This window comes from Ovis canadensis, chromosome 2 (assembly GCF_042477335.2).
Source record: "Ovis canadensis isolate MfBH-ARS-UI-01 breed Bighorn chromosome 2, ARS-UI_OviCan_v2, whole genome shotgun sequence".
NCBI lineage: Eukaryota > Metazoa > Chordata > Mammalia > Artiodactyla > Bovidae > Ovis > Ovis canadensis.
The window spans coordinates 246,100,799-246,122,331 of record NC_091246.1 but is presented as its reverse complement, the minus strand read 5'-3'; the positions used below and the strand labels follow the sequence as shown (position 1 = coordinate 246,122,331).

The following is a 21,533-nucleotide window of genomic DNA, read 5'->3' as shown; positions in this document are numbered from 1 at the left end:
CTGTACTACTTTTGTGTTTGTTTTTTGGTTTTGTTTTGTTTTTTGAAAGTTCTTGTACTTACTAAGAATGGGGAGAAAGGAAGCAGGACACATTCTCCTTTCCTGGTTGGTGAGGGCATCTTAGCTCCTGATTAGCTTTTGTTCCAGATAAAGAAAGATAAACTGACCTTTTCTTAGAAACTAGAGCCTTTCTGAGCAAGAAGTGTCCAGTTGGCAGAAGTCTGTTAGGCAGGTTCTTTCCAGTCATGCATCAGAGCTAAAATTATTTCATAAACAGTGGGCCTTCTCCAACTGAGCCAAAGTGAATCTTGACTGCAGACACAGCTGGGCGCTTTGTAGGTGCTTTCGGGTGCCTATAGGTTAACATTAAGTCCCACTGGGCCTGCTTGTCTTCCAGCTTCAGAATGGAGCCGTCTGCCACCATCCTGCTGGTTTTTCTCCTTCATTGCCCACGTTAGACCCAGCACAATGGATGAGCATCTTGAGCAGTAATGAACACCTTCTGAAGGAAAAGGAGCTCCTTATTGACAAGTAAGGGGGCAAGGGGCCATAGGGCCCCCACTGATGACATCTCCCCAAGGGTAGTGCATCCTCCTCTGTTTAGACCCCTGCTTTGCCTCATAATAAGTAGCCTAGTCCTGTGTGTGAATAATGTGATAGGTTTGTTGCATATCTCTGCAGGGGCTGTGGGGAATACCTAGAGGAGACCCAGGCAGCTGGGTCTTTGCAGCTGATCTTTCTTCATTTTCCCTCAGTTTTCTCATTTGCATTTCTTCCTTCAGCACTACCCAAGAATCCAAAGTCTTTGTTTACAAAGTGTGGTTTTTACCTATTTAAGGAAAGTTGGGGATCATATTACAAGTGGGTTTGTGTCAGGACCCTGGGCCTCATTCTGTTCTGACTTTCGCAGGCAGAGGAAACATATCTCTCAGCTGGAACAGAAGGTGCGAGAGAGTGAACTGCAAGTCCACAGTGCTCTTTTAGGCCGTCCTGCCCCCTTTGGGGATGTCTGCTTGTTGAGGCTGCAGGTAAGCCTTGGCAGCCAGGATGGCACTCTGCTTGTCATAACTCAGTTGGCACTGGTAGGTATCCAGGAGACAGAAAATGGACCAAGTGAAGTAAGGTATTCTTGCCCTCAGAAAGTAAACATTCTAATTATAAAGCATTTCCTGTTCTGCTCTTGAGGGGGCAGAAAAGGCCTGAGGATGGAATCAAGTGGAAGTCCAGGTGCCTTGATATCAGGACATACTTGGGAGAAAAGGAAGGCAGAGCAAGGTTCATGGTAAGGTCCTAGAATTGAGTGATGTTCTGAGAAGTCTTCATCTACCGGCCCTGGCCAAATGAAGAGAGAAGCAGAGGTAGCACAGAGATGCAGAGCCATTCCCATTGTTATTCTTCCATGTCTAGGAGCAACTGAGGGAAAACTATGCTTCACTCAGGTCAGTAGCTCTGAAAGATGTTGGCCAGGCTTCTGCAATTTGGGCTTTTGAGTGATGAGTATTAGACAGACTATAGTACTGTACTGGCTTTGCCACCTAGTGGGCTTCTTAAGATAATGTTCCATCTGGGAGAATCAGAATGTTAGTGTGAGAATGGCCATTACATAAAATATATCTCAGTCTTCTCATTTACTGATGAGAAAATTGAGGCCCAAGAAGGAGGAAGAATTTACCTTAAGTCATGTAGAGAATAAGTGGAGGAGAACCAGGCCTTGAGCCCAGGTCTGCTGATATATTGTCCTGTATTCCTTTGTTACATGACTGGTCCTTGAATATTGCTTTTAAGCCAGTGGTTCTGAAATTGGAGTGTGCATCTGAATCACCTAGAAGTCTTGTTAAAACACAGAATATTAAGATCCGTCCCCAGAATTTCTGATTCACTGGGTCTGGGAGTTGGACTTAAGAATTTGCATTTCTAACAAGTTCCCAGGTAATGCTGAAGCTGTTAGTCCTGAAAGTGAAAGTCGCTCAGTTGTCTCCAACTCTGTGACTCCATGGACTATACAGTCCATGAAGTTCCCCAGGCCAGAATACTGGAGTAAGTAGCCTTTCCCTTCTCCAGGGGATCTTCCCAGCCCAGGGATTGAACCCAGGTCTCCCACAATGCAGGTGGATTCTTTACCAACTGAACTATCAAGGAAGCCCCTGTTAGTCCTAGGACCACACTCTGAGAAGCACTGCTTGCAGAAAGTCTTAGAGAAAATTGATATTCGACCACAAAGTATGCTAGGTATAAGTAAAGTACATGGGATTCTCAGGGTAAGGAACAGTTACATATTGCCAATCTTTCTGCAGGAATTGCAGCGAGAGAACACTTTCTTACGTGCACAGTTTGCACAGAAGACAGAAGCCTTGAGCAAAGAAAAGATCGAGCTTGAAAAGAAACTCTCTGCTTCAGAAGTTGAAGTCCAGCTCATCAGAGAGTCACTCAGAGTGGCACTGCAGAAGCATTCGGAGGAAGGGAAGAAACAGGAAGAAAGGGTGAGCTAAGGAGCTGATAGCTTTCTAATTCACAAAAGAATTGGCAGTCAGCCCTTTCCTGCCAAACTATTCTTGGAACCTGGAGAAGACAATTGGGTGAAACACCCTACGTTGACTTCTCATGCAGGACTGGCTTGTTTGAAATGGAACCCTTCATATCTGCTTCATCTCTACAAAACTATCACAGACAGTGTATAATCTCTCACTGTCCCAGGTTGTGATGGGGAACCAGCTGGCCTAGGTGAAAAACCAGTCTAACCAGTCATACCAAATGGTACTGTTGCAAGATGTACCTGTGGTACATCATTCAGCGTGATTTCTTCTCACTTCTACCTAAAAAGTAGGTGACGAATCCCACATATGCAGCTATTTGGGGAGTTTTTACATTTTTGCCAGTGCTCTTAGAATCGCCTCAGGTTGAGATTGATTTTCATAGAAGAGCTAAATCTTCTGGTTCTGTTCACGGGTTGCTCTAATATAGATATTCTTGGGGGACCAGTTTAATAATGTTTAGCTCTGGACCACTTGCATCAAAGTCAGCTAGAGAAATGCTTCTTAAACTTTAATGTGTTTAAGAATAATTTGGAGATCTTGATGAAAATACAGATCCAGATTCAGTAGTTTTGGAAGGGGAGGCAGCCCTGGGATTTTGCATTTCTGACAATCTTACCAGGTGATATTGGTGCCATTAGTACAGAAGGGACTTAAAGGCTTGTTTGAAAAAAAAAAGAAAAAAAAACTTTTAATCAAAATACATGTGGCTAAGTTAGATAACCAACATGTTATCAAATATCAACATCAATATCAATATCAGCCCCACTCTACAGAATTAGCTGTCCTCAACTCTTTTCTTACTCCTGACATATTCGTCTGTATTTCTGAATAGTATTCTCTTACTTAATGCATTTTTTTGCTGGTTTTGTTTCATGAATGCAGTATCTTTTCTCTGATGATATTGATTATGTCTTTTGGGATATCTGCATCTGCTATAGTGTTTCTTTCAGGTCTTATTTTGTTTTTGTGTCTTTCACGTTAGAGGATTGATGATCCTTGAATGAAAGAGTGCTCATATTTAAGAATATAGTATTTTTAAATTGCATGGAAGCTCTGGGTTCATGGAAGTTGCCTGGTGGGCTTCCCTATTGGATGATCAAACTTAGTCTTCCCTTTTCACTTGGGAACCCTTAAATGTCAATATCTGATGTCTCATCTCACTTTCTCTAGAAAAGAGTCTTCAGCCTGCTGCCTGGTGGGGAGGCTGGGGACAGGAATGCTTTTGGCCTTTGGGTTCTCAACACTGAGAAGGAAATTAGATTTAAAGTCTCATAGTTCTACACATAGATTGTTATTTATGCTTATTTTCAACCCAGTGCTTCATTCTCTGTCTCTCTCTGCCATGACTGATACCCCTGAGCTGGGCTCTCTCTGATTTGATTTCTCCACAAAGAATAAATCTCCAGTCTCCTTTTGGGAAAACCCAGGGTGAGAATGATATCCCGCTAGCCTGAATATAGACTTCCAGTGAATTCCCCTATTTTCCAGGTTTATGGCTGATACCTCCCTGCCTCAGGTATCTCATGTTTAAAGTAGAGGGATTCTACTGGAGGGGAGGGGACAAAATATAAAATAAAATAAAGTAGAGGGATTCTTGTGGGTTGTGAAGGGCACATTGTCTTCCAAGTAGTCTGTGACTCCTACTGCAAATTATAACTCCTCTGCTCCAAATCGTCTGTCCCTCCCATTCCTTTCATGTTCTGGAAACATCTTGAACCGTCTTATATACTTTTTTATCTGTCTTTGCGGGGCTGTGCTGCATCTCTGTTGCTGTGTGGGCTTTTTTCTAGTTGAGTGAGCAGGAGCTATACTCTAGCTGTAGTGTGACTTCTCATTGTCTTCTCTTGTTACAAAGCACAGCCTCCAGAGCATGCAGGCTTCCATAGTTGTGGCTCTGCGACTCTAGAGCATGGGTTCAATAGTTGTGGCTATGGGGCTTAGTTGCTCCACAGCACGTGGAATCTTTCAGACCAGGGATCAAACCCGAGTCTCTTCCATTGGCAGGCAGATTCTTTGCCACTGAACCGTCATGGAAGACCCTATCTTGTATACTTTTGTCTCCTCTGTTGCCTTTTAAAAATTGGTATTTTATTTTATGCCTGTCATTCTAGAAATATTTTGGAAGGGAGAAAAAATAAACTCTGACTGGCCTACCATTTCTTTAATTAAGAGTTGGCCATCAGCATTTTCAATAAGCTTCCCCCGTGATTCTGATGCATATTAAGATGACAGAATCTGGAGAATGACATGGAGCTTGAACGGTACAGATTGTACCTGGGGTAAAGCTTTTAACTGATTTTTAGGGATCCTTCTTAGTACTGTGTTGTCTTTGGATCAAATTAGGCCTGAGCCTCTTTGGCATCAATAAATCTGCCTTTTTCCCTGCTTTATCTCCAGCTTCCGTTTTCATAAGCCAAAGAAAAAGCCGTAATAGTAAGAAAAGTTTCCATTCAACAAATCTTAATTTATTTCCTGCTTAGTGCCAAGCATTGTGCTGTGTTGGGGATTTGATAAAAGCAAAATGGACACAGCCCCTCCTCTCAAGGAATTTCATTAGCCCTTCCAGATGATTGCTTAGCTTTATATCATATGAAGTGTTTAGAGAAGAATGCATTACCTGTCTCATCAGAATAGACCAGGTGGGCTGTATTTATACTACCTATACGGTTATATATACTTTTGCAGTTAAGTTCTGATGCAAACCACTCCGAGTTAGCATCAGACCCCACAAGTTTAAAGGACACAGTCCCCCAAAAGACTATGCTTATTTATTATTTCAGATGCCAACTGCAGGTTTTGGGTTCCTTAGATTGCCTATATTTCTGACCAACTGGCTATAAATCCAGGGATTCCCATGACACCTTCAGGTTCAGTAATTTCACAGATTACAGTTTTGTTATACAAATCATGATAAGCCAAGAGACAAATAGAACGAGGTCTGGGAAAGTCCTAAAAGCAGGGCTTCCATACCTTTTCCCTCTTGGAATTAGAACCTGTCATCCTCCCAGCACATGCATGTGTTCATCAACCAGGAAGTTCCATTGAGCTTTGGTGTCTAGAGTTTTTAATTGGGATTTTATCATGTAGGCATGATTGAACTCAAATCTCCTGTCTTTGTCCCCTTTTCGCAGGAAGTTGGGTTCAACTCCATTGGTTTTTGTACTGATCAGTTCCTGTTCTGAGTCATCTAATTAGCATATATGCATTTATGGTGTGCTCTGGTCCATTGAGCAATATTGCATAGGAACCTGGAATGTTAGGTACATGAATCAAGGCAAACTGGAAGTGGTCAAACAGGAGATGGCAAGAGTGAACGTTGACGTTTTAGGAATCAGCAAACTAAAATGGACTGGAATGGGTGAATTTAATTCAGATGACCATTATATCTACTACTGCGGGCAGGAATCCTTTAGAAGAAATGGAGTAGCCATCATGGTCATCAGAAGAGTCCAAAATGCAGTACTTGGATGCAATCTCAAAAACGACAGAATGATCTCTGTTCGTTTCCAAGGCAAACCATTCAATATCATGGTAATCCAAGCCTATGCCCTGACCAGTAACACTGAAGAGGCTGAAGTTGAACGGTTCTATGAAGACCTACAAGACCTTTTCGAACTAACACCCAAAAAAGATGTCCTTTTCATTATAGGGGACTGGAATGCAAAAGTAGGAAGTCAAGAAACACCTGGAGAACAGGCAAATTTGGCCTTGGAGTACAGAATGAAGCAGGGCAAAGGCTAATAGAGTTTTGTCAAGAGAACGCACTGGTCATAGCAAACACCCCTCTTCCAACAACACAAAAGAAGACTCTACACATGGACATCACCAGATGGCCAACACCAAAATCAGACTGATTATATTCTTTGCAGCCAAAGATGGAGAAGCTCTATTCAGTCAGCAAAAACAAGACCGGGAGCAGATTGTGGCTCAGATCATGAACTTCTTATTGCCAAATTCAGACTTAAATTGAAGAAAGTGGGGAAAACCACCAAACCATTCAGGTATGACCTAAATCAAATCCCTTATGATAAAAGCAAAATCCCTTTGATAAAAGCAAAATGGACACAGCCCCTCCTCTCAAGGAGTTTACAGTCTCATTAGCCCTTATGATAAAAGGGTAATGATTATACAGTGGAAGTGAGAAATAGATTTAAGGTACTAGATCTGATAGACAGAGTGCCTGATGGAGGTTCGTGACATTGTACAGGAGACAGGGATCAAGACCATCCCCATGGAAAAGAAATGCAAAAAAGCAAAATGGCTGTCTGAGGAGGCTTTACAAATAGCTGTGAAAAGAAGAGAAGCAAAAGCAAAGGAGAAAAGGAAATATATACCCATTTGAAAGCAGAGTTCCAAAGAATAGCAAGGAGAGATAAAGCCTTCCTCAGCAATCAGTGCAAAGAAATAGAAGAAACCAACAGAATGGGAAAGACTAAAGATCTCTTCAAGAAAATTAGAGATACCAAGGGAACATTTCATGCAAAGATGGGCTCGATAAAGGACAGAAATGGTATGGATCTAACAGAAGCAGAAGATACTAAGAAGAGGTGTCAAGAATACACAGAAGAACTATACAAAAAAGATCTTCACAACCCAGATAATGACAATAGTGTGATCACTCACCTAGAGACAGACATCCTGGAATGTGAAGTCATGTGGGCCTTAGAAAGCATCACTACGAACAAAGCTAGTGGAAGTGATGGGATTCCAGTTGAGCTATTTCAAATCCTAAAAGATGATGCTGTGAAAGTGCTGCACTCAATATGCCAGCAAATTTGGAAAACTCAGCAGTGGCCACGGGACTGGAAAAGGTCAGTTTCCATTCCAATCCCAAAGAAAGGCAATGCCAAAGAATGTTCATACTACCGCATAATTGCACTCATCTTACACGCTAGTAAAGTAATGCTCAAAATTCTCCAAGCCAGGCTTCAGCAATATGTGAACCATGAACTTCCAAATGTTCAAGCTGGTTTTAGAAAAGGCAGAGGAACCAGAGATCAAATTGCCAACATCCGCTGGATCATCGAAAAATCGAGAGTTCCAGGAAAACATCTATTTCTGCTTTATTGACTATGCCAAAGCCTTTGACTGTGTGGATCACAGTAAACTGTGGAAAATTCTGAAAGAGATGGGAATACCAGAACACCTGACCTGCCTCTTCAGAAACCTGTATGCAGGTCAGGAAGCAACAATTAGAACTGGACATGGAACAACAGACTGGTTCCAAATAGGAAAAGGAGTATGTCAAGGCTGTATATTGTCCCCCTGCTTATTTAACTTCTATGCAAAGTACATCATGAGAAACTCTGGGCTGGAGGAAGCACAAGCTGGAATCAAGATTGCCAGGAGTAATACCAATAACCTCAGATATGCAGATGACACCACCCTCATGGCAGAAAGCAAAGAACTAAAGAGTCTCTTGATGAAAGTGAAAGAGAAGAGAAAAAGTTGTCTTAAAGCTCAACATTCAGAAAACTAAGATAATGACATCCAGTCGTATCACTTCGTGGCAAGTAGATGGTGAAACAGTGGAAACAGTGGCTGACTTTATTTTTTGGGCTCCAAAATCACTGCAGATGGTGATTGCAGCCATGAAATTAAAAGATGCTTACTCCTTGGGAGGAAAGTTATGACCAACCTAGACGGCATATTGAAAAGCAGAGACATTACTTTGCCAACAAAGGTCCGTCTAGTCAAGGCTATGGTTTTTCCAGTGGTCATGTATGGATGTGAGAGCTGGACTATAAAGAAGGCTGAGCACAGAAGTGATGCTTTCGAACTATGGTATTGGAGACTCTTGAGAGTCCCTTGGACTGCAAGGAGATCGAACTGGTCCATTCTGAAGGAGATCAGTCCTGGGTGTTCATTGGAAGGACTGATGTTGAAGCTGAAGGTCCAGTCCTTTGGCCACCTGATGTGAAGAGCTGACTCATTTGAAAAGACCCTGTTGCTGGGAAAGATTGAGGGCAGGAGGTGAAGGGGACGACAGAGGATGAGATGGTTGGATGGCATCACCAACTCAATGGACATGAGTTTGGGTGAACTCTTGGAGTTGCTGATCGACAGGGAGACCTGGCATGCTGCGTTTCACGGGGTCGCAAAGAGTCGGACGCTTAGTCATGTCCGACTCTTTGCGACTGAACTGAACTGGTCCACTGTGAATAACAAACGACACATTTATTATTTGGGATATTCTAAGAATTTAGAAGTTACCTCGAGGAACTTGAACAAAGACCAGAGAAATTCTTTTATTATACAGTAGAGCTACCAGGTTTTGAAAACTGCCCAAGAATCCCCTCTTCCTTGCCCTTGAATGGAAAGTTCTGGTGTGAAAACTCTGCATTTTATGTCCTAATCTCCAATGACAAAATTTGTTCAACTTCCTGCCTTCATGGTAATAGAAAACAGTTATAGTCCTAAGGTCAAAGACAGTGTTCACTTCAAAAAAATAGTTAACATTCAAGATGGTAGAGGGGTGAGTGGAGAAGGATTGTTAACATTTCTTTCCAATAGGTCAAGGGTCGTGATAAACATATTAATAATTTGAAAAAGAAATGTCAGAAGGAATCCGAGCAGAACCGGGAGAAGCAGCAGCGTATTGAGACCTTGGAGCGCTACCTGGCTGACCTGCCCACTCTGGAAGACCATCAGAAACAGAGCCAGCAGGTAGCAGCAATGACCAAGCATACCTGGGGCAAGTTGGGGGTGGTGGTGGGGGGCTTTCTCAACCTCTGCTGCATGCAATGACCTTGTGGTCTCCTGAAAGGAAAGTCCCAACGGAGTCATGTCCAGACTCACATCACAACTGAATTGCCAAGTTTTTGAAATATACCCAAAGTCTTCCCTGCTTGTTGACCTAAGCATGGAATCCTGTCTCTCAGCTTAAGGATTCTGAGTTGAAGAGCACAGAGCTGCAGGAGAGAGTGACTGAGCTGGAGAGTTTGCTGGAGGAGACCCAGGCAGCCTGCAGAGAAAAGGAGGTTCAACTGGAAAGCCTGAGACAGAGAGAAGCTGACTTCTCCTCCACCCGACATAGGTAAATATCCCTGCTGCTGCAGCTGCAAAGTCAGTTCAGTCGTGTCCAACTCTGTGTGACCCCATAGATGGCAGCCCACCAGGCTCCCGCGTCCCTGGGATTCTCCAGGCAAGAGCACTGGAGTGGGTTGCCGTGTCCTTCTCCAATGCATGAAAGTGAAAAGTGAAAATGAAGTCGCTCAGTTATGTCCGACTCTTCGCGACCCCCTTTACTGCAGCCTACCAGGCTCCTCCACCCATGGGATTTTCCAGGCAAGAGTACTGGAGTGGGTTGTCATTGTCCTCTCCAAATATCCCTGAGAGGTTTAGAAAGAAGCAGAGAGCTAGGTTCTGGTCCTGGCTACCCTACTCACTGCTTGTTTAACTTTGGGCAACTCACTTTACTTCTCTGAGCTTTGTTTTCTTTGGGTTGTAAGTAATAGGAAAACTGTTTATGAACAGGGACTGTGTCTTTGAGATGTAATGTGAGTGGTATAGTGGTGCAGTGGGGTTTTCCACTGTTTTTTGGAAAGATCCAGCCCAGTGCCCAGCATCATAATAGTATTGGGCAATAATTCTTGAAAAGGTATGTGTTGAATGAATGGGAGCGCTTTATAAACTGGAAAGTGAGTATCTGTATTTGCAGAAGTAGATCCTGGTGCTGATGACTGAGGGTTATCCACATGGTGAATCTTGTGAAGGCTACCAGGAGCATCTGTTACTTCTCCTTAGCCCTAGGGATTGTTCTCAATTGCCACAGTAGGCTCTGAGAACAAAATAAGATGCTATAATGTACTCTCAGGATGTCTTGGGAACTTCTTCTGTATTAATAGCAGTTTCTGAAAAAATGTCGTGGCTGTGTTTCAACAGCCCCTTGGACCAAATCCAATTTTTAATGGGATGGATTGGATTTCTCATCCCACATTCAACCACAGTAACTCTGTTGTTTATCTCAGCATATGGCCCATGATGAAAGTGATTGTGGTTTGGGGACAAAGTTGGATCTTTCCAAGACTGGGTGTGCAAAGAAAAAAGGACTTTTGGGGGTTTTTTTGTATTTTCTAAAATTTCTCTATCCTATATGTGTGACTTTTGTAATTTAAATACATGTGATGAATGTTTACTTTTAAATATCAAAACAAAGAATAAAAAAGCCTTGGCTAGGTAAAGAATTGCTGGCACATTGTATAGATGCTGACCTCTAGGGAAGGGAACTAACATAGACTGAGCAAGCAGCTTCTGTGTGGCATTCCCTACTTTAAACAGACCTAAGCAATTATCCCCAGCTATGGCTTGGAAGGGCCTACTTGTCTTGCCCAGTAAATAGCAGTGTCAGGTATCAAAGCCACATCTCTCTGATTTAGAGTTCTTGAAGAGGCTACTGTCTTTCAGCCTGCAAGATAAGCAGTGTGTGGAAGATGCCAGTGGAGAAGGTCCAGCTCAACAAGGACAAGGTCCCCAAGTGGAAATGGAGTCTTGGCAGAAGGAATGTGATTCCCTTCGAAAGGTGACTAAGGGCGTCCAGGCCGTAAGGGGGTAGGCTTAGAGGAAGCAGAAGATTGGGTTTTGGTAGGGAACCATGAATTTCTGGCCCCAAGCCCCCTAGGATCTGTTGAGTTTTGATTCTCTTTTCCTAGAAGCCATCCCTGCATAATAAATTCACATTTTAGATAGCCATCCTTAGTACTGGCAAGCAAAGTTAGGGAAGGGCATGCCTCTGAATATCCAAATTTAGATGTACCAAAATGGTGCACTGAAGCTTGGTGCACTTCCTTCATGGCTCAGGCCCTCTACAAAGCCTCTTGCATTGAGCAGAGTTTTAGCCAGTGAGGTGGCCCTAATTCAGCATAGAAGAAGGAGCCCAGGACCTACCAGAGAGACTTGTTTGAAGGTCAGCAAATAAGACCCAGAAACGATTCAAAGAGTACCTGGGGTCTCATAGGACAGGACACTGGACCTGTTTGAGCCCCCTTCTTAAACAGTGGGACCAAAGCTGTAAGTGAAAAACTGTCACAGCCCTGAGCAGGATCGGCGTCATTAAACTGAATTGTCAGTTGTGTCCTTTACCAAAGAGCCAGAAGGCACACTGGCTCATATGAAGTTGATTCTCCTGGCCGACAGTCATCAGGGTGAAGGTGTCTCTCCACCTGACTTCCTCATAGGTCTTCCGCATTGCGTTCATCTTTGTTTAAACCTCTGTGCCTGGAGCACAGGACTGTGAAGCTAAGTAGCCAGGATAGGGAGTCCGGTTTATATTTCTTGTTTTCACTCTGTTCTCACTATTAATTGGCTGTAGATAATAGTTGAGGTAATAGTCAAACTGCAGATCTTAGTGTAGCCTCTTGCCTTCTGGCCCCACTATTAGCATGTGCTTGCAATCGTCCTTGATAACTTTGCCTTTCAGATTGTGGAGAGGCAACAGCAGAAGATTGATCAGTTGCACTCACAAGTACAGGTGAGCTGGAATCCTTGGGACATGATGGGCAGGACTTGATGGAATTTCTAGAATTCAGCCAACCCTATTCTTTGCCCTGCGATTTGCTCGCTGTTAAGAGTACCAGCTTAGGACTTCTTAGGTGGTGCTAGTGGTAAGGAACCTGCCTGCCAGTGCAGGAGATGTAAGAGACACAGGTTTGATCCCTGGGTGAGGAAGATCCCCTGGAGGAGGGCGTGGCAGCACACTCTAGTCTTCTTGTCTGGAGAATCACATGGACAGAGGAGCCTGGCAGGTGGTCCACAGAATTGCAAAGAGTCAGACACAATTGAAGTGACTTAGCATGCATCCAGGGGTACAAGCATGAGACCAAATCAGTGCTTGTGGCCTACAGTCTTGTTGGGAAGGGGTTTCATTCGGCACAGTGCAGTGAGAGCATCCATATTACCCTAGGGGAGCATAAAAGAATCATTGAAAGTAGCGGAGATTAAGGAAGGGTTTCTGGAGACCATGAGGCTTGAAGAAGGAGGAGGAGTTAGCCAGGCAATGAGGAAGCTAGCATAGGATGATATTGAAATTCTGATAGAAGGAACAGCGTGGGTAGGAACACGAAGGCATGTGATAGCAGGGCTCATGCATGGAGCTGCAGGTCGTTTGCTAGTGTTGAGTAAGGTGGCAGATGGAGAAGTGGGCTATGGGACGGCTTGGACTGTCCAGTGAAGTTAGCTTTTATTCTTTAGGTAGGTGATGGGAATCTACTGTAGCATTTCCTTGGGGTGTGATATAGTCAGGTTTGCAGCTCAGACTTGAGTGTGGAAGAAGATTGGCAGTTGGAGAGAAGCAAGGCTGGAGGGTAGGTCTGTTACAGAAATTAAAGACAATTCCTGGTTTCTATTTTGGGCCAGAGTGGGAGTGTCTTAATTGGGTTCTCCAAGAAATTCTAGGTACAGGTTCTCTTTGGATTCTAAAAGAGGTTTTCACACCAAAACAGGTGAAATGCACTTCCACCGAGGAACAGCTGAAAGCTCAGTCCTACCATTGCCATCATGTGGGTCTGTTTAGTTCACAGATTTCAAGTCCTCTAAAGAGATAGTCAAGCCTAGTGAATGTTTACATCCATTTATTTTATTACTGTTATTATTTTGGATCTCACTGTGCAGCTTGCAGGATCTTAATTCTGTGTTGGAGATTGAACGTGGGCCCTTGGCAGTGAAAGCAGGATGTCCTAACCACTGGACAGTCAGGGAATTCCCTACATCCATTTAAAATCCCAAGATTTTAGTAGTTTTTAATGGATCTCAAAGTATGTTTCCTGGAACTCTTGACAACATTTTATTTATTTATTTTTAAAATATCTTATTTATTTTTGGCTGCGCTAGGTCTTGGTTGCTTTGAGAGGGCCTTCCCTAGCCGGAGCAACTGGTTGCTTCAGCGTGCAGGCTTCTCATTGCAGCGGCCCCTCTTGGTGCAGAGCACAGGCTCTAGGGTGCGCGGGCTTCAGCAGTTGTGGCGCAGGGGCTTGCTCACCTGCCCCAGGGCATGTGGGATCTTCCTGGACCAGGGATTGAACCGGTGTCCCCTGCATTGCAAGGTGTATTCTTAACCACTGGACTACCAGGGAAGCCCTCCACAACATTTTAAATGTATATTTACCCATGATGAGACTTCTAAGACAAATTAAAATGTCAGGTGAATTTGGTGGAATTAGGTGGATTCAAAATGGTCACTTTGGGTCTTTTGTGGTGGTGAGATGTTCTCCTTGGCTATTTAATTTTTTATTAAAACAAAATGGAAAAGCTCAGAAATATTATTTATACTTTATTTGTCCAAATCAGTTTCAAAACCAGAGGGAAATTGGAATGAACAGAATGAGAGGCACAAGATAACAAGTCTGTACCTCCCTCTCCTGACCCTGACCACCCCTAAACACATACACACACATACACATAACTACATTAGGTGACAGAGTACCCTCTGCTGCTGCTGCTAAGTCGCTTCAGTTGTGTCCTCTTTCTCATCTCTGTCAAAAGCATTTAATATACAGTGCTTCCCTGGTGGCTCAGTGGTAAAGAATCCGCCTGCCAGTGCGGGAGACGCAGGTTCGTTCCCTGGTTTGGGAATATCCCCTGGAGAAGGAAATGGCAACCCACTCCAAAAATCTCATGGACAGAGGCGCCTGGCAGACTGCAGTCCATGGGCTGGCAAAAGAGTGGGACACATCTTGGTGACTAAACAACTAAACAACAACAGTTGTCAAGGGCATTTGGCTGTGAGTTCCTCAAAGACAGGAATGTCTGATATTGTTTTCTGTGTCCCTAGTGCCTGTCAGTAGTGAGTGCTCGATCAATAATTGAACTCAACTGAAATGACATTCCTTGCCCTCGAGAAAGTTATGGTCTAATAGAGAGAGGAATCGAGCGCACAGCCAACAAATGTACTCATAAGCCATGAGTATTAGTTGCAGGGCAAGGTTGGGATTAATTGAATCTGATTTGCAGATGAAGGAAGGTTGAGGTGGGAAGTTTCCCAGGTGACTGGCAGAGCAGAGGGGCATTCTGGGCAAAAGCAAAGAAAAGTGAGCAACAGTATTGGTGCTGGAAGCCAGTCAGTCAGTCTGTGTGACTAGAGTGGAGGCGATGTGGAGGGTAAAGAGAGGTAAAGATAGAGAAGTAGGTAAAGGCCAGGCTGACCTGTTAATAGAATGCTCTTCTGAGGAGCCTGACCTCGGTTGATACATGGTCAGGGGCTTGAGAAGGGTTTTGATGGGAAGTCACAGATCAGGGTTGTTCTAAAATAATCTCTTAGCAGCAGGGTAGGGCTTTACTATTGTGTAGTCCAGACCAGAGGCAATGTGGTCTGACCCAGACTTGTTACCTCTGATGTGTTCTCCCACCCTCCTTGTCATGGGATTCAGAGCCTAGAGCAGGAAGTGGCTCAAGAAGAAGGAACAAGCCAGGCCCTGAAAGAGGAGGCCCAAAGGAGGGAGACAGCCCTGCAGCAGCTGCGCACAGCTGTGAAAGAGGTGAGCAGCACCAGCTAGGCCTCTTGGCATTGTCTTTACAAACCTAATTTCTCTGTGTACTCTACCCATTCCCACTCCCACAAGACCCCCCCACATTTTGAGAGGTCTCTTACTAAGCTTTTTTGGAGGAGTAAGAAGGAACATTGCATCATCCTTTATATTAAAGGTCCTAAGCCTACCTTTGGCTGTAATTATCCAGTAATGCTTTTTGGATATAGAAAATCGTTCTCTCTTATTTTGTCTTCTTGCAGCCACAGGTTTGTGGGGTTGGGGATGAAGGGTTCAAGAAGACTGAAGGTTTGGTGATCCTCCTGGAGTAAACAGAGCTGTCAGCAGGGGGCGGTCAAGGTCACTGGCCAAATGCATAGGAAGGAGTCTCCAAGAGCGAAGATGGTCATATGGCCCAGTGTGGCTGAAGGGCTGGGACTAGTGGAGGAACTCTGTTTCTTGTCTTTAAAACAGAATAGTGGTAGGAAGGGAAGGAGAGTGTGTTAAAGCTGTTGTGGGAAAGGGAGAGAAAGAGACACAGATACACGTGAATGAGCTGGTCTTTGTAGTAAAGCCTGACTCCACCGAGGTGAAAGACTGAAAAGGCAGGGCACTCTTCAGCACTGTGTCCTCCAGGTCAGCAGCTTCTTTAGCCCCTAGCCTTCACCTGCCCAGTGGCCACTAGCTGTCACATTGTCTTTCTTGCCCACTTTATTCCTCTGACACACACTGATCAAGCTGGCTGGTGGCCACTTTTGTCAGGGTGGCAGGGAGAGATTGAAACCAGTGTCTCCTCAGATTTCACAGTTCACGTTAAGCCTTCTCTAATAGCCTGGCTAACAGAGTTGGCTGAGGGACTGGCTTCAGATAGAGTTCCGAGGAGCGGGAGTATCTTCTCTAGTTCCTGAGCAGAAACCTGGAGGCTGCTGACTCAGTCTGCTGGGGTGCAGTTTCCTCTCCAGTGCTGCGGTCCTCTGGGCCCAACCTACCTGCAGGAGAAACAGCCTGATACTGATGGGGAGGGGGCAATGCAAAGCCTGTTGGTAGGAGTGGGGAGGGGGGAACATTGCCTTTGTCTCATAGCTTCCCCTTGACACACCATACACGTATAGCCACATTCGTGTGCAGTTACTCTGCTTCTCCCTAGGCCTGAGTTAACATGCTCACCTGTCTATCTGCTCAGCTTTCAGTACAGAACCAGGACCTCATTGAGAAGAATCTGACGCTGCAAGAACACCTGCGACAGGCCCAATCAGGGTCCCCATCTTCATCAGACACAGCTCAGCTGGCATTTGAGCTGCACCAGGAATTGGCCAGTTGTCTTCAAGATCTGCAGGCTGTCTGTAGCATTGTGACCCAGAGGGCCCAGGGCCATGACCCCAATCTCTCCCTGCTCCTGGGCATTCACTGTGAGTCCTTAGACCAGTCTGGGACCTAGGAGAGAGTGGCTTTCATTCTCCTCTCACCCCTATCTACCTTTCTCAGTTAGATGTTAAGTAAATCTGTTTTGGAAGCAGGCATCCTTATGGGTACCTGGGTGTAGGACAAACAAAAAAAAGTGGCCCTTAGGCAGCAAGACTTTTAGCCCATTATCCCTAGCTGTTTTGTAAAAAGTGCCTGCCATGTTCCAAGACCACAGGCCTTAGGGCCTTAGGACTGCCTGTCCACACTGCCCCCTCTACATGAAAGTGTCTTCTGATTTACTTATTAATATTCTGTCAAAATGTTCTTCTCCTCCCCAGCTGCACAGCACCCAGGGACTCAACTAGATTTTCAGAAACCAGATGTGATCAGGAGAAAACTGGAAGAGGTTCAGCAGCTACGCCGTGACATCGAGGACTTAAGGACCACCATGTCAGATAGATATGCCCAGGACATGGGAGAAAACTGTGTCACACAATGAGGAATGCTGGGGGTGGACGAGCTGTGTTCCCCCAGGGAGAGTCTGGTCTGCTGAGAGCACCGTCCAGCAGGTCCTGCCCTGACAATCTCTTGCCTCCTATCTGCTGCTATTCCCAGAGAGAAGGGGTGGGAGGGAGGAGGTGTGAGCCTGCATATAGGGCCAAGGGCCGATGAGAGAATTTTGTTTGTCTTGCCCAACTCTGGCTTTGCCTTGTTGGGTTGCATTTATCCTGTCATCCTGATTCACTCTTTTAGGGTGAGTTACTAATTAACTTGCAGGTAAATCCTCACAGACTATTCCCAGTAACAAGCTGATGTCAAAGGCAAACAGGCTGCTTAACTCCCTTCTGCATCCTTTGGGATGGATCCACATTCATTCCCACTCTGTACCTTGGTCGTGCTGATGCCCAAAGTTCCTTAGAAGGGCCAGGAAAGGCTGAGTACCAGTAACAGTAGCCATTTGAGAATCCTCCAGCCCTCTGTGCCAGCCTTCTTGGGACCTGAGCTGGCTCTGGACTTTCCTAGGCCCAGGCCCACTCCTCCTTCCTCAGGGCTCTTGTTCTCACTGATGCCTCAGGGTGATCTGCTCATTAGCAAAGTATTTGCTAGGATTAGGGGCCTGGGAATTATACCCAGGGCTCCTTTATCTGTGCTATCATGCCTATTTACAGGAGACCCACTCAAGCTGCCCCGTGCCCTTGGGGCTCTGATCATGTAGTTAGCACAGCCCCTTTGTCCTTTGTTCTCAGGCTGGCCAGGTAGCCCCTTCTTGGGCTTTGAGTGCAGACTCTTTTCTATGGTTCTGGGTTGATACCACAAGGCACTGTCAAGCTGCTCACTCCCTTCCCCCAAGGCTGGGGTCAGTGCCTGGCCTTCTGATTTGTGCCTCTCTCGTGTTTGGGCATGGGGGTCCTTTCCCTTTCCTGCTCTGGGCTCCTTGAGAGTTGAGAGTAGCCAGTACAGGTCAGCTTCAAGGTATAGCGTTTGTGTTTTTAGTTGTTTCTCTGGGGCCTTCAGAGCTCTGCTTTCTGGTTTCTTTTGCCTCTTTGTTGAGAGAGCATCTTGTAGTCCTTTGTGTCTGGTCCTTGGCCAGCTCAAGGTTTCCTCTGGATCTGGAGCCAGGGCTGTGAGGGGGGAGTCCTGAGCAGTGCAGGAGTCCAGAGCCAGCCACTGGGAGGTGGTTGCTAAGCTTTGGGCTAGCAGGGCAGCATCCTGGACCTCACTCCCAGGCCTGAATGAGACTCCTTCTTAAGTGCTTTTACAAGTTGGTGTTTTATTTATGGAGTGACTTAAGCCTCCATTCAAAGCATCCCCACCCAGCTGTCCCCTCAGTCTCTGGGCTCCTGCCTGCTAAAAGCAGAGCTGCCCGGTTGGTCTCCACCCTGAATTGGGAGCCCAGCCACCATGCTCACGGGTATTTTTCCTCATAAAGTTTATAAGCAGTTATTTATATGAATCCTTGTTATGTCAACTAGTTTGTATTGCCTATTTTGTTTACGAAATAAAAATTTAACAGACTCCTCAGTTTTCCATTGCCTTCCATCACCATCATCTCATACTCCACCCCTCATTTTGGCTTATTGGGGCCAAAGCCTGGGTGTTTAGCCAAGTTCTCCAAATAGCAGGAAAGAGGGAACTTTGGCAGGTCCAGCCTCATGTTTGTATCTCTACCACTTCTGCTCCTCTGTCTGTGGAGACAGATAAGATCTCTTCCCACAGCACTTTGTATTGTGTGATGCTGCCCTGAGTCATAGAGCAAGTTTGTCGGAGTTTCAGTAATCCTGACAAGGAAGTCTGCTGCCTGTGCATTGCTGCAGGGAAGTGGCTTCCCCAGAGCAAGGCAGGGCACTGTTTGCCTCCAGGAGCTAGGCTTGTCTTCCTGGGTTATTCTTTGGGCCCTGGACCTGGGGAGACTTCTGAGGAGTGTCAGGTCCCACTCCACACAGATAGCTGAGTCTCCAAAGTTGGGCTGGTTGCTGCCTCATACTATACTCCCTGCATTTTGCTGGGAGTAGGTTTTTGGAGGGTCATCTGCATCATGAAGTCAGGGTGGGGCTGGGGCCACCCCAAGACCAGCTGTGGATTTTTAACAAGGGCCCAGCCAGACTCGGGAACCCCACTGCCAGCCTCTGCCTGCACTGGGTCCAGAGCTAGAATCCTTTCTCACCTTGGCCCCCATTTGGCTCTCTGAGGGCGTGGCCCTGTCTCCGGCCACCACCCTTGTCTGAACCTGCCTGTGAGCGGAGAGGAGCTCTGGGGAAACCTCGCAGCGAGGGGTTGTCACTGACGTGGCGTGCCCCGCGGGTTTAGCTATGTGTGGGTGGCCGCCAGGACAATGCTCGACTGGAGCCAGGTTCCCTAGGCGGGGAACTGAGAACAGCCCCGAGCCTTCAAAGCCCGGAGCTGAGCAGCGGCGTCGTGGCACCCGGGGGAGGGCAACCAGTTGGGTGCAGCAAACCTGGGCGAGGCTGAGGCGGCCTCTGCCAAGCCCCTGCCCCCGCCCTTTCCATCAGATCGCTCCCTGGCCTTACACTGTGAGCCCCAGGCCGGGGAGGGCTGAAACGGGCGGCCCTGCGTGGGACGCGGGTCCCCGGCGCGCCCAGTCCCCAAGGGGGAGGGGAGGGGGCCCCCCCGGCGGTGCGCGGGGCGGGGTCGCGCAGGCCCCGCCCCGGCCGCGCGCCTGTCCGCGCCGCCCATTGGTCCCGAGAGCGGTGACTCGCGGGCTGAGCAGGAAGGAAACCGCTCCCGAACGCGGCGGCCTCGTCTCTAGGCCGTGCAGCTGCTGCCACCGCCGTGTGTCTGCCTGTCCTCCTGTCGGTCCACCCGCAGCATGAGTGGCCTGCGCGTCTACAGCACGTCGGTCACCGGCTCCCGCGAAGTGAGTGTGCGCCCTGGGCTAGAGCGCGGGCGGCGGTTCCGGGGCTCTGGACCCGACGCCTGGGACCCGCCCCCAGGGCGGGGGAGCCGAGGTGCTGGGCATGGCCTCCGGGAGTTGGGCTGGGGGCAGGTTCTACAGCCCCATCCTGAGCCTTGAACATTTCCTGAGGGCATCCTGGGGCCTCCGCACCCCCACTACGAGGCCGATCCTTGACCCTGTCCTTATCTGGCCCTTCCTCTCTCCACTGTGTCTGTACTTGGGGCGGGGATGGCCCCTTAGCAGCCTCCACCCAGGCCTGCCCTGCTTTCCCCTTGCTGAGCTCCTGGCTCTCCCCACCCTGAATTTCTCACTTACCTTCACCCTGACTCCCCTCCTCATGCTTGGTGGCCCCTCTCCTTCCACACCACCACAAGCCTGACTCATCCTCCCAACTCCCTGTGGCCAGAACCCTCCCCTAGGGTGTGTAGGGGGACAGAGGGGACCAAAGCTCCTGACCACAGCCCCTTTGTCTCTGCCCAGGGTTCTCCCCCTAAATCTTCCAGGCTGCTCGCTAACCCCTACCCGCCCTCTGCCCCCAGATCAAGTCCCAGCAGAGTGAGGTGACCCGCATCCTGGATGGGAAGCGCATCCAGTACCAGCTAGTGGACATCTCCCAAGACAACGCCCTGCGGGACGAGATGCGAGCCTTGGCCGGCAACCCTAAGGCCACCCCACCCCAGATTGTCAACGGGGACCAGTATTGTGGGGTATGGGCCTCGGGGCTGGGGGTGGAGGAAACGTTACAGGAGGACACCAGCCTGAGTCACCTGAGACAGCACACCAGCACTCTGGTGACCGCTTCTCTTCCCCTCCCCTAGGACTATGAGCTCTTCGTGGAGGCTGTGGAACAAAACACACTGCAGGAGTTCCTGAAACTGGCCTGAGCCAAGTCACCCCCCTGGACTTCGTCTTCACATTCCCCGCCCCCAGCGATCACCCCGCCATGAAGGACCTTGTGACCAACTCCCTGTTATTCCTAACCTTCTGAACGGGGAGCCCCTCCCCTCAACCCAAGACCCCTTCTCCTCCCCTAACTGTAAGCCCCCTCTTCTCCATTCAGCAGCAACATTCCTCACCCACCGGTCTCAGAAATTGTCTTAAGCAACAGCCCAAGTGCTGGTTGTCCTCAGCTCGGTCCTGAGGCTGCCACCCTACCTGGCACTGGCTGATGGGCACCTTTGTTGATTCCATTAGCCAAGGCTCTGCCAAAGGCCCCGCAATCCCCGTCCGGGAGCACCGCAGAAACAATTAAATGTTCCATTCCATTGGCACCGTGTCTGTCTGGTGTGGCCTGTGCCTCCCGGGTCCCGGCTCTGAGCAGAGCTGGTGGCAGACGTGACTGTGCTGAGGCTGTCCTCGGTGGGCAGGTCGACTGGCAGTCCCGTGTGGCATCTTTGTGTGTGTGACAATGCATGTGTTTGGATATATGCCCAGATCACACACACACACAATTGTGCTGGGCCGTCGGTTTCTAGAGACGCTGGGGGGCGGGTCACCCTGCAGTGCCCGTGCATGTGGTGGTACCCATGATGCACTTGTGCCCTGGTGTGCACTGCACGTCTGCATGCCAGTCAGTAACAGGGCGGCACCCTGTGCCCTCCTGCCTGTGTCCCGACAGCTCAGCTCGGTGTGGGGGTGTCGTGGAAGTGGGTGCCCAGGTGCAGTTCTGCCAGGGCGGGGGCAGTGGCTCTCATGCAGTGTTGAAGCATCCCTATGTGCTTG

General features: G+C 47.4%; 2 protein-coding genes across 3 annotated transcripts in view; both read left to right on the top strand.

Annotated features, from left to right (window-relative positions):
• Positions 1-18,412, top strand: part of CEP85 (centrosomal protein 85) — a 43,130-nt gene extending 24,718 nt beyond the window's left edge. For both annotated transcript variants that reach the window (XM_069574943.1, XM_069574944.1), the window contains 10 exons: positions 398-531; positions 911-1,028; positions 2,295-2,480; positions 9,048-9,200; positions 9,416-9,570; positions 10,941-11,055; positions 11,953-12,003; positions 14,897-15,004; positions 16,176-16,401; positions 16,735-18,412. In XM_069574943.1, the coding sequence (XP_069431044.1) occupies positions 398-531; positions 911-1,028; positions 2,295-2,480; positions 9,048-9,200; positions 9,416-9,570; positions 10,941-11,055; positions 11,953-12,003; positions 14,897-15,004; positions 16,176-16,401; positions 16,735-16,895 (1,407 nt within the window). In that variant the 3' untranslated portion in view covers positions 16,896-18,412. The remainder of the gene's footprint in view (positions 1-397; positions 532-910; positions 1,029-2,294; positions 2,481-9,047; positions 9,201-9,415; positions 9,571-10,940; positions 11,056-11,952; positions 12,004-14,896; positions 15,005-16,175; positions 16,402-16,734) is intronic.
• SH3BGRL3 (SH3 domain binding glutamate rich protein like 3) lies at positions 18,412-21,082 on the top strand. The gene is made up of 3 exons (XM_069574958.1): positions 18,412-19,772; positions 20,351-20,518; positions 20,630-21,082. The coding sequence occupies exons 1-3, from the start codon at positions 19,725-19,727 to the stop codon at positions 20,693-20,695; spliced, it is 282 nt and encodes a 93-aa protein (XP_069431059.1). The 5' UTR covers positions 18,412-19,724; the 3' UTR covers positions 20,696-21,082.
• The last annotated feature ends 451 nt before the right edge of the window (positions 21,083-21,533 follow it).

Coding starts and splice junctions, on each gene's coding strand:
- SH3BGRL3 (XM_069574958.1), top strand. CDS start 19,725: ATGAGTGGCCTGCGCGTCTACAGCACGTCGGTCACCGGCTCCCGCGAA. Junction 19,773..20,350: donor CGGTCACCGGCTCCCGCGAA/GTGAGTGTGCGC, acceptor CTCTGCCCCCAG/ATCAAGTCCCAGCAGAGTGA. Junction 20,519..20,629: donor ACGGGGACCAGTATTGTGGG/GTATGGGCCTCG, acceptor CCCCTCCCCTAG/GACTATGAGCTCTTCGTGGA.